At 42.1% G+C, this 12,865-nt stretch overlaps 1 protein-coding gene across 1 annotated transcript in view; it reads right to left on the bottom strand.

Moving 5' to 3' along the window:
- The window catches only part of LRMDA (leucine rich melanocyte differentiation associated), an 864,553-nt gene extending 858,750 nt beyond the window's left edge, over positions 1 to 5,803 (bottom strand). The window contains exon 1 of the mRNA XM_010820667.4: positions 4,990 to 5,803. Coding sequence (XP_010818969.2) covers positions 4,990 to 5,195 — 206 coding nt within the window. The 5' untranslated portion in view covers positions 5,196 to 5,803. The remainder of the gene's footprint in view (positions 1 to 4,989) is intronic.
- Between the last annotated feature and the right edge of the window lie 7,062 nt (positions 5,804 to 12,865).

Below are 12,865 nucleotides of genomic sequence, written 5' to 3'. Positions count from 1 at the left end.
TAAATGAGAAACAAAGATCATCATAGGGAAGTAAGTAAAGGGATGATGGTGTTAATGACCATGAGTACTTACTATAGGCAAAGGGTCATAAGTAATTTCATCTTCACATCTTTTCTTTGAAGTAGGTAAAAAAAAAAATTTAACATCATTATTAAGATACAATGAGCACACATAAAAAACTGCATATTTAACATAAATGATTTGATGAGTTTAGACATATCCATACTCCAAGGTTCTATCACCATAATCAAGGTAATAAACATATCCCACCATCTCCCAAAGTCTCCTTGTGTCCATTCTTTGTTTTTCGAGGTAGATACAATTATAGTTCTTATTTTAAAGATGAAGAAACATCAAACTTAGCTAAAAAAAAAAAAAACAAAAAAACAATGTTCATTATTTGGCATAAGACAATTGAGATTAAATGTCTCCCAAACATTTTGTCCATGACCTAAGATAAGACATAGTAGGTTAAACCATATGAAATTCCCCATATTTGTCTTTTACCTACAGAAATAGCAATTTCATATGTTCAAATTAACGCATTTGGATCCAATATACAAAATATATACATACACATATATACACAAGTGTGCATGCTCAGTCACTTCAGTTCTGTCAGCTGACTCTTTGCGACGCTATGGACTGTAGCCCTCCAGGCTCCTCTGTCCATGCGGTTCTCCAGGCAAGAATAATGGAGTGGGTTACCGTGCCTCCTCCAGGGGATCCTCCCCACTCAGGGAGTGAACCTGCATCTCTGGTCTCCTGCATTGCCAGGCAGGCTCTTCACCACTAGTACCACCTGGGAAGCTCATACACACGTATACAGAATACAAATATTCTGACTGGTATATATACAAATACAGAATACAAATATTCTGATATGTATATGTATGTGTGTATATACCCACAAATGTGTATATCTAGTATGAAAGCTTCATAAACCAATATTTATCCTAATTATGTGCCATAATTAAACCTCTTAATGGCTTTATTTTAAAAATGAAAGTTATATCAAACATTTTAAAAATTGAACTCTGATATTTTCAATTCTTTTCTATTTTTATAATGTTGACTACACCCCACTAAACTGATTTTACAGCTAACAGGCTGCAACTCCCACCTTGAAAAACACTGAATTAAAAGAACTCTAATCATAACCAGGAAAACGACGGAGTCACCTTGAGCCAGACAGCGGCTGGCATTTCATGCTACCCCTCAGGTTGTAAACAATGAGAAGTTTAGCCCTAAATGTTTGCTAAATAAATAGAATTTCTATAATGGGATGGCAAGAATTGCAAAAGAATGCAAGTTGCAAAAAAATGTACAACTTCAGTTGTGTAAAGGAAATATAAGGGAAAACAACTTTGATAGATGTCTATTTTATTTTCTTAAATTGCTAAAGAACAGTAAAAGCCTCTATTTAAATATCTGAGTATGAAGCTAAGTAGCAGCAGCAGCTGCTGCTGCTGCTGCTAAGTTGCTTTAGTCGTGTCCTACTCTGTGCGACCCCATAGATGGCAGCCCACCAGGCTCCTCTGCCCATGGGATTTTCCAGGCAAGAGTACTGGAGTGGGGTGCCATTGCCAAAGATAAGTTTAAAAAATTCAAGGTGGTTTCCTGTTAGGAAAGGATTCAGAGCTAAGGAAGAATAGGACATGGAGTGGAACTCATTTTCATCTAAGTCTTAAGCATAAGGATATTATTTGACTCTTTAAATCACATTCATGCTTTACTTTGAGAAGTTATTTAATCAAAAAATTCAGTCCTAATGGCAATCCAATGTAATGGAGAAAACACTAGATGGAGGCCCTGAAGATCTGTCATCTACACGGTGAGTTCAGGAAAGCTACTTGACCCTTTGGGGCTTTGCTTGCTTCTAAAGTAAAACATAGGATTAGAGTTTGGAGCATCTTCTACCCATAGTATTTTAGGACCCTGTGACTATGAAATATCTGGTGGTGATTTTCAGATCATTTTAATGAAGGCACACTGCATTCCAAGATTATCCAAATGAAAACTCCCAATTTTGCACATAAAAAGTCAGACCAGGCTTAGGAGTCTCACCACAACAACTCAAATAATCTCAGTGCATCCCCTTCCATGGAAGACAAGCCACTCGGGTGCGTTACTCCTTCTCAAGTCTGGCTCCTATCCTATCTCATAAATTACAATTCTATATATTATACTACTTTTTTCACGCTAACCAAGTGCCTTTCTTGGGGTTTCTTTCTTGAGTATTTTCAGTGTAGAGGCAAAATTTACTTGAATAAAACCATAATTAAATCTTTTAGTGGCTGTATTTTATTTCAGAAGATAGGAATTATTGAACATTATTTTTATTGAACCGTCATTTTTATCTTAACTATGGTTTAACCTCATAATCTAATTATTTTTTCTAAACCTACTTTGCAGCTAATAAAAGAAAGTTATGAAAAATTAAATTACATTATAAAGCATGAAGCAAGTGTAGCTATCATGAGACTCTCAGATTGAAAAACTAGCATGAACTAATTCTACACTGTTGAAAAGCCAGAATTTTTCACCCATATTAAAAAAAATTAAATAAAAAGAAGAAACCTCTTTAAATAGAGTAATAAATCAGGGGATACTAATTCCTGTGTGTAACTTTCAAACCAAGGTTAAATCATCAGAATAGAATACCAACTTTTCAATCACAGCAGAAAGAAGAATCAACCCTAAAAGGCCAGCTGGTAAGGTCTCTGTCAAAGGGATTTGTAAAAGAACTACTCCCTCTCCCCTCTTGTCTGACTTTTACAGCATTTAGTTTTCAACTCTAATATAATATTCTTGCTTTCCTTTAGTTTAGGTCCTAAAAGCTTCAAGTGCCATATCAGATTTAAGTCCCTCAAAAGCATGGCACCCATGCCCTGCAAAACACCTTTATAGATAAATAGCTTAAAAATGATTGATAACTGCATTCACAGTGGCAATTCTTTGCACCATTAGGAATCCTGTGGGCAACACATTCAAGAATTATCTAAACTTCTGACAAATATTTTGAGTCTCTGCATATAGGGACAACCCTTGCTGCAAGTCAGCAGAAGCTACAAAATGTGTGTGTGTGTGTGTGTGCGTGTATGCCTAATTTACACTTAGATTTTCCTGAGTTCTGACCTCAAAACTCTGATCTTAGCAAAGACAGCAAGTAATCCCTTCTTTATAGTAGTTTAGATGAAAAATATTTAAAGTCATTTTACAATTTACCCCTTAAGTACAGGGAACAAAGACCACCAAACTAGTTGTAAGGAGAATGCAGTGGGCTGGGATTTTGCTGTTTTGGTTTGTTTAAACAAAACACCTCCACCAGACTGATACTAAATCATGAATTTAATGACCTCTCAACTAACTTCTGTGAGCATGTACACTGTATAAAACATTAGGTACAATGAAAGGTACAAAAGGAATTAACATGCTTCTGCTCCCAAATGAAGAACTGTTAGTCTAGCTGGTGGTGACATGTAAAAATGAACAGAGACCGAATACAGTATCTCTACAGAGGAGAAACTTGGCCAACAACTGAACAAATGCTTTAACCAAGTGATGACATTAACATCACCAGGAAAAGCAAAGTTGAGATCACGACCCCTTGAGATAATGGGATAATAAACCATCTAAGGTGATATTTTCCCTGAAAACCCATAGCCCAATCTAATCATGAGGAAACAGAGCAGACCATCCCAAGTTGAGAGACATTCTACTAAACAGCTGACTAGTACTTTTCAAAACTGTCAAGATCATGAAAAATAAAAAAGGTTGAATTAATAGACCAGAGGAGACTACGCAGACACAACAGCAAAACACGAGGCGGTACCTGGGAGGCAGAATCAGCTGCTGGAATGGAAAAGGGCATTTATGGAAAAATTGATGGAATCCAAATAAAGCTTGGGGTTTTAGTTAATCAGGTTACAAACCTGTTTTCTTAAATTTAACAAATGTACTCTGCTGATGTGAAAAGACAACACTGAGGAACTGAATTAGAGGTTTATAGGAACTCTCTGTACCGACTTTGAAATTTTCTTATAACATTAAAGTTATTCCAAAGTTTATTATAAAAAGAAGTCAATTATGTGACTTTCACTCCGATTAACACATATGCATACACACACAAATACACCCATACACAGAGAGAAAGAAGGTAAGTAAAATAGGTCAGTAAGAGGTACAGGGGTTTAAGACACTAAGCTTACATTCAGTCTTATGAAACTGCCATTATTTGACTATTTTCAACCTAAAAACCAGCATTTTGATATGAGTCAACCTAATAAATAGCTGTGGGCTGGAAGACCTCATGGTGAAATGTAGCCCCTCCAGGCTGGATATGAAGGGAACTGGAGATAGCAGGCAGCACACACTGCAGAAGGGGACAGGGCGAGTGAAGGCGGGAACACACCCGATGTGGTCCGGACGGGGCGGGCATTCACCTGTGTCAGGGGGCAGGCAAGTGACTGCTGTGGGCAGGCCCTGAAGTTTAAGCCATGACACAGAGCCCGGCCTCCCAGGGGCCAGAAACGTCATCTGGAAGAGGTCTACAGCCGCTAGTGACACTGACTCATGACCGAGTCCTCCTGCACTGATGCCTCGTTCTCTAGCCCGGAGTGAAGTTTGAGCATAATGGAAGGATCAGAGAAATACAGTAAGTCCCAGACACATGAACAAGTTCTGTTCCAAGAGTGTCTTCATAAGTCCAATTTGTTTGTAAGTCCAACAAAGTTAGCCCAGGTACCCGAATAACAAAATCAGCTACATAATACTGTACTGTAACAAGCTTATAATACTTTTCACACAAACAATACATAAAAAAACAAACACAAAAAAAATATAGAAAATATTTTTAATCTTACAGTGCAGCTTAAAAATCTTACATTTTTAATCTTGTACAGTGTTACAGTACAAGAGTTGGCAACAGGGGCACCTTTGTTATCTTCGAAAATCCACAACCTGAAGGTTTTTATGTAGGGGACTTACCGTACAAATTGGCAGATTAAGTCCTCACTCTGGCTCTGCCACAAGTGTGGTGAGAATCCCTCAACAAGTCCCGTACTCAGCCTCCGTCTCAGATCCCACCCTGAAAAGGAGGGGAAGTGGAGGATGGTCTCTAAGGCCTCTTCCAGCTCTAAGATGCTAACTCCAACAGGGGATGAAATATGTTTCCTGGCTCTCGGGAGCAACATGTGGTTCACTCGAGTTGAGAGAAGGATGCAGGTCCGTGAAAGCAAAAACACTGAGAATAAAAGGGCTGTGTTTTTATACACAAGAGTCTATTCTTTTATGATACATGTCTAGACCCCTCTAAATATTTAAACAACAATACTGTACCAGTATGAAAACTCTCTAAATCAGGCTCTGTGGTTAAGGAGGATATATGAACAGATGTGATCTTATTAAGGCCCTAATGTAACTCACAAACAATTTGTCATATCTGACAGGTATTGTTAAATTATGTCCACCTGCCAGAGGCAACCAGAGAAATTACCAACCGCCTTTATTCTGCTTCTACTCAAAATTCCCTAAAAAACTCCTGTAGATGTGTCCAGGATATGTATTTTTTTAAAGCAGTAACCTAATTGTCACCAGCACATAACAGCCAATGTCTCGCAATTCCTTTTCATGTATATTTTATTTATTATGGGCCCAACTGTTTCAACACCCTAGTGGTTCAACTTTAATGTAGCTCAGGAAACCCCCTAAGTAATATCACAAAATGCTTAACATCTGTGAAACTTGGACCCAAAAATGTTCCAATTTTTCCATTGGTTTGGGAAAGGGAGATGGGGAGGGGGGCGGGGGGCGGGGCACGCTGGCGAGGGTTTTCAGGAACAATCCGGCTCCAGCTCAGTTTTTATCGCCTCACAGGCAGGAAGAACATTTCGGGATTTACCTTACTAAACACTCAGAATTATTTCAAACCATGAAATAATGAACGCCATGCCTGCTTCAAGTCAGTTTAAAAATGAACCCACTTCCTTTCCTTTCTCTAAATATTTGCCTCATCTCTCCTTCTTGCGTTATAATATTTTAATTAAGTAAAACAATGAAAAAAGAGAGGGAAAAGAAAATGAAATGTGAAGCATGTGGCCTATTTCCCAAGCTTTTTCAAAACTTCTCAGAGCTCTTTGGTCTCCAGTGGTGTTTGAAATATTCTTCACCCCACTAAAGAAAGGATGAAAAATTGATCTCCTCCAAACTTCAAATACTGCATATTTCTACAACTACAGACTGCAAGAAAGAAAGGCAGGCTTAGGAGATACCAGACCAAACAGGAAGCAGTTCTCAGAGGGACTACAGCTCAGCTCAGGCAGTTCCATGGGCAGTGTGTGTACACAGAGCTGCTAGGAGAATAAACACCAGCTCTACTTCTGAGAAAAATCAAAGCCAGTCCTGGAGAAACCGAACATGGGAGTCAAACCTCAGTCATTTGGATTAACTTGTAGGGGAAGGTCAAGTTGGATCAACACAAAGCCTTGAGAGTAAAGGGATTTGCTTTGTTTTGTTTTGTTTTGTTTGCAAAATGCAAGTGTACTCATTTCAAGGTTCACCCGGATCCATCCTTCTGGCTTTGTTTCTCAGCAGCCTCATCCCAATTCCATTGTGCATGAACCATTGGGCTCTCACTAGTCTCCATGCAGACTGTAAACCTCCTTCCCCCTTCTCCTGAAATGTCCCATCCCCGCTGTCAACTCGGTGAAGTCCTTCTCAAGTTTCAAGGCCCCACTTCCAAAGTCACCTCGTATACACAGAGAACAGCAGGGATCCCCCAGCACTTTGTGCATACCTGTAAGACGGTAAAGTGGTTCTCACCCAGCCTGAGTGGCATTAAAACCTCCCAGAGAACTTTTCAATAAAACGCTGATCTCCCACCCCATCCAGAACAATTTTGTTCTGAGCATTAGTAAATTTTTTTCAAAGCTTCCCATGGGATTATATCATGCAGCCCAGACTGCAAACCTTTGGTACACACCGAGTTATCACACTGAGTACCCTGTACCCCAGGAATAGCGAGGCTCACCACAAGGCTTGTCAGCAAGGATGGAGAGTGTAGATCCTTTGGGACGCTTCTTTAAGAGTAAGGAATGTCACGTGATTTCTTTGTCCTCCTTTGGGTGAACATCATCAACAGCAGTGCACCTCCCACCCACCTCCAAAAGAGGGTAGAGGTCTAATCAAAAGTGGGAAAAGACTCCCTACTCCACCTCCACTTAACTTCCCACTGCTTCCCCAACAGTAACCTCTCTGCGACTTTTGTGCCCTGGCCCCTTCCTCTCCAGCTAGTCCAACTATGTGGCTGATTCACAGCTTGCTGACCGCTTGCTCCCTTGAAGCCTTCTCCTGTCCACTTCACTTTGCAGGGGTTTACCCTCCCACTCCAGGCCACTTCACTTTGCACCTCTCCTCAAGTGCCTTGATTGGTTAATGATCTCACGGGATGAGTGTATGTGTATGAAAAGCTTTGTTGTGGAGAGAGTATGGAAATGTATATCTTACAGAGATTTTTAGCTCCTGCCCATAGGGCTCACTATGTATAGCAGGCATTCCACATGTATTTGTTGACAGAACCCACAGAGCTGGCCCTCTTCTTTCCAGGCCAGGTTGTGGGTTCAAAAAGAAAGGTAAAGACTAAGAACTGTTGTTGTTCAGTCCCTAAGTTGTGCCCAACTCTGCGACCCATGGACTGCAGCACACCAGGCTTCCCTGTCCTTCACTATCTTCTGGAGTTTGCTCAAATCCAAGTCCACTGAGTTGGTGATGCCATCCAACCATCTCATCCTCTGTCACCCCCTTCTCCTCCTGCCCTCAATCTTTCCCAGCATCAAGGTCTTTCCCAATGAGTCAGCTCTTTGCATCAGATGGCCAAAGTACTGGAGCTTCAGCTTCAGCATCAGTCCAGAATACTCTGGGTTGATTTCCTTTAGGATGGACTGGTTTGATCCCTCAAGGGACTCTCAAGAGTCTTCTCCAGTACCACAGTTTGAAAGCATCAATTCTTTGACGCTCAGCCTTCTTTAGGGTCCAATCCTCACATCCGTGCATGACTATTGGAAAAACCATAGCTTTGATTATATGGACCTTGGGAAAATGGACTGGTTAAAAATTGGGAAAGGAGTATGTCAAGCCTGCTTATATTTATTGTCACCCCATTTACTTATATGCAGAGTACATCAGGCAAAAAAGACTAAGAACAGCACTGCTCTAAAAATCCACATCATAAACATCACAGCAAATACTCCTTGGTAGATAGTATTTGAGGATGACTTCCACAATCTTTGCCCTATGGTTGTACTTCCATGATTATGTCAAATAGTAAAAGTGTATTTGCAGCTACAGTTAACTTACTCATCGATTGGCTGTAAGATATAGAGAATTAACTAGATAATCCAATCATGTGAGCTTTTTTTTTTTTTTAAAGCAGAGATTTTCTCTGAGAAAGTCAGAACCACTTGATGTGTAAGGAGGCGTCAACAGGAGACGGACCTTACTTGAAGAAGTGGCGCGGAGGGAGAGGGGGACCTGAGGAAAGAGCCTGAGAATATTCTCCAGAAGCTCAGAGTGAACTCAAGCAAACAGCCACCAAGAAAATGAAGACCTCAGTCCTGCAAAGATAAGAAACTGAATTCTGCCAACTCCCTGAATGAGCTCAGAAGTTGAGCTCCCAGACTCTCCAGGTGAAAAATGCATCTTGATAAGCATCTTGATTTCAGCCTTAAAAGACCTAACCCAAGAACCTAGGCAAGACTGCCTCCCTTACAGATAATAAACATTAAATAAATAAATGTCAAGCCATTAAGTTTGTGGTAGTTTGTTACAGAGCCACCCCCAACCACTGCCCTCAAACTGGTTAGACGAAAAAAGTCCCTCTTATAAATTAGCAAACATATCTTAATATCCTGATTAATTACATTCCACATATATGAGAGGCTTCAGAAAGAGAAAAAAGAGTAGACCAATGCAAGGTACCCTCAGTGTGCTTCTCACAACCCATTCTATTCTTCTATTGAGAAAGGTGGTAAACTGTCATAATGTCCTCCACATTAAGTCCTATTAATGAAAGCCATTTATGAATTATTAGCAACTGAATAACAAATCATGTCATCTGTCTCAAAGGTTATTTGCTGAGTGCGGTCTGACACTGACCAATAGGAGTTGGAATTCTTAGTTGCAACTCCCTGAGCCTGACATCTGGAGAGTACCCCACCCAGCACAAGATAACTATTCGACCCTTGATGTAGGGATGAGGGCACCCTGGTGCCCATGCCAATCTCCTAGGAGGCCAACAGTCTTCCTGCTTCTTAGCCCCCACCTTGCCTGGTGACAGATGAGAAGCAGGTAGTCACACGGGGTCTCTTGGTGAAGCATTCTGTACATTGGGGTCTCTCATGGGGTCCCCCTAGATCCACAGATCATGCAGGGGCTCCCGAAAGGCCATGTGATCAGCCTCAAGGACCCACCCTAGGGCTGAAGGAGGATGAGCAGCTGTGACTGCCCAGCCCCACCAGCCACCATGCTGCCCGGTAATGCCCCCGGCATACACAAGCTTTCCCAGAAGCCTTTCCTGAAGTCACCTGCCAGCCACCACCCCTCGCCAGCCTGCTCCCGACTGTCTGCGTCAGCATTTGTCTGAACACCGCATCTCCATCATCCATGGGGGAAATTGATGACGACGGCAAGGCAAAGGAATGTAACTACATCCTATTCTAAAAGCACACATTTATTTTCTTTTATTTGAGAAATGTATGCATAATGTATGGCTGTACATAAATGTTTTTACAGAGCCTCTTAAATGATTTACCATGAGGTATGTGTTGATTATAATCTCTGCTTATTTAAGAGGGCCCTGTTTACCCCCATAGTAGTTAATACATTGAGACAGGTTTCAACTAACTGTGACACCCGTAAACAAAAGTTACTGATCTACCTCGTGAGTTATAAAACTTGTAACATGCTGTAAACAGCTCTGTCATTTTATTTAGCATATTGCATTGTGTGAGCCGCCTTATTTATCTAGTGGTAAATCTTTATGTATCAAAAATGCTACAGAAGGCACAACAGATAAATTACAGACAGACACTAACATCTGACTAGTTAATCAAACAAATAGGACATGTAACAAAGAGAAAAGCTATAAATATTGACAACAAGCTGCTTCAGTCACAAAAACATTCAATACTTCAGTTCTCAAGTGTGAGTTTTATATCAGTCCCCTGGAAACAGTTTGTATCCTCCAATAAATTTTTACAGTTGATTCACCTGCCTGATACCCCTCAGCCATTTCCTTCAGAAGCTGTCAAACCCGCCAACGATAATATATGGCCCGACCAACAAGAACAGCTGTAGTCATTCTCTCTGCAGGTTCTCGCACCCTGTTCTGCATAAAATAATACATCAAGATTAATTGATTTCCCGTCAGTCTCACAGAATAGAAAATTAATTTTCATGTAGCTATTTTCCCCAGCATATGAATTTTGTACATGGCAAGTAATTTAAGTTTTTAATTATTCATGAGCGAGGAGGGAGTGGGGGGGAAACATGAGAAAGTGAGCTTTGCCGAACCCCCAAGGCCAGTCCCTGGGCCTGGGTTTGTGCTGAGGCAACAATAGCATTCGCTAATGCCCATATAAATAATATATGTATTAACATATATCTTAGTACAACACCAATTTCTCTCACTCTGACCCGAGACTACCAGGTCACCCTGCGGTACTCTGTCAAAGTCGCCGGGCCGGCCACATGTGACAGGCTGTGGGAAAACACAGGCCGCGGCCGCCACGCTGGAGTGACCTCCGCCGGCCCCTGGGCGGCGGCCGCGGGGCCCCCGCAGGAGAGCAGGTGATTTAACGGGCAGTGTGTGACGCGGGACCAAGCACACGTTGCTAATCAGCCAGGTGCTACCTCAGCGAGCCTTCCATTTGCAGGTGCCACTGACTTGTGAACGAGAAAAATGTAACCATAAAAGAGAAAGCGAGCATGGGACTCGCTCAGGCCCCATCTTTCACAGACGCTCTGCAGACCAGCGTGAGCAAAACTGTCTCCTCGGAAAGGGAAACCGCCACACCGTGAGCACCTCTGGCAACCGAGAATGCTTGCTCAAATGCCAACCAAAATGCTCCCACAGTGCCTCCTTAGAAATTTCACTGGCATACTTCGTAGAACCTGCCAGACAGGCAAATGTACGCCGCCCGCCTCCAGTCACGGAGCTGGATTTAACCCCGTTAGGACCGAACACGGGTTTGGGCTGCTTTACCTCATGCGGCACTCTTGGGCACGGAGGCAGTTGGCCACTGGAGTCAAGGATTTGGGGTCATTGATTATTGATTGATGCCCTCTTCCACCCTGAATATGATCTGGTGTGAAATCAGGAGATCACTATAAACAGTTGACCTTCTCCCAGTTAAACAATGAGACCCCCCCACCACCACTGTGTAATAATCAGGCAGAGGACAGAATCAAAGTCATGTCACCAAATTCATACAGGCCACAGGGAATCCAAAAGAGACACAAAGAAAGAGAAACTTCTCTCAACCCAATGAGAAGTAGAGAAAGAACATGGATCACTTTATTTCTGAGAAAAGAACCTGGCTTGGGTAACCTGAATAAGCAGCTCTGATTTGGGGCCCTCGGTGGCTCAGCCTGCAACGTGGGAGACTTGGGTTTGATCTCTGGGTCAGGAAGATCCCCTGAAGAAGGAAATGGCAACCCACTCCATTATTCTTGCCTGGGAAATCCCATGGCCAGAGGAGCCTGGCGGGCTACAGGCCAGTGGGTCACAAGGAGGCCACACAACTAAAGCCAGGAGCACATGCACACGCCCACCCACAAGGCAAAGGCCCCACCAGTAGGGGGAGCACTTGGTAAGGAGGAGACAAGTGGAGAAGGTCAAAAACAAAAATGAAAGGAACTCAAAGGAAGCCACACAATAACCCCAAAAACCACAAAAATTTACCAGAGGAGGGTGGGGCTGGGGGCAGGAATGACTGATTCCCTTAATTGAGGGAAGGAGTTAAGTTGGATGAGAACTTGGTGAAATATTAAGAAAGGCATGAAAATGGAAGTTTCTATGAACATTCTTTTTCTTTACTGTTTTTAACAGCTTCTATAAATGACCACTCTAACCAAAACCAGAGAGTCATCAAAAACTGCTGCTTTGCTAGCCATGCTTCATGCTGGAGGCTGGCACAAAACCGGGCTTCCAGTGTTTCCGTCATAAAACCTGTTTCCCCACAGCCAGTGAGACCTGTGAGAACTCACTTTAACCAGAAAGTTGGCACCTGCGCAGCAGCAGAGCTTACATTGTTTTAATACTGTTTCAGAATAGGGCTTCAGGATTCTATTTCTATTACCTTGATGGCTCCAGACAAAAGGGTAACATGATACATCATGTCAAGCAGCTAATTATTCACACCAAAGACCAGCTCATCAACTTCAGCTGGGTTAAAATTAAAAGGAGGGGAGGCATTCTCCATTTTTTCACATGATGTATTTACGAAGGGAGGTTCAATGAAGTTTGCTTAAGTTTTTGTACTTCTGGGTTTCAAAACAAAACGAGATGAGGAAATTAAATATAGTGTTGAGACCCCAACAACAAAGGCCGTAGTCAAGTGCTGCCAAACAAACCCAGGTCACAAGCTGCAACAGTGTCGATGGCCAAGAAAACACGTCCAGGTCCTGCTGACCTTCTTGACTTGTCCATGGCCACATTTCTGGGAGCCACCCAAGCCTCCAGCCCAGCAGTGATGCGGTAAAACCACAAGCCCCAAAGAATGCCAGGGAAATTCTCAGCTAATTACTGCTCACAGCTCAACGTGACATACTCCCTACTTTGCTGAGAGTTCTGCCATCCTGGTAGACT

Source organism: Bos taurus, chromosome 28 (genome assembly GCF_002263795.3).
Source record: "Bos taurus isolate L1 Dominette 01449 registration number 42190680 breed Hereford chromosome 28, ARS-UCD2.0, whole genome shotgun sequence".
Taxonomy (NCBI): domain Eukaryota; kingdom Metazoa; phylum Chordata; class Mammalia; order Artiodactyla; family Bovidae; genus Bos; species Bos taurus.
Note: the sequence above shows the minus strand (reverse complement) of the source record. Positions and strands in the feature narration are given on the sequence as shown.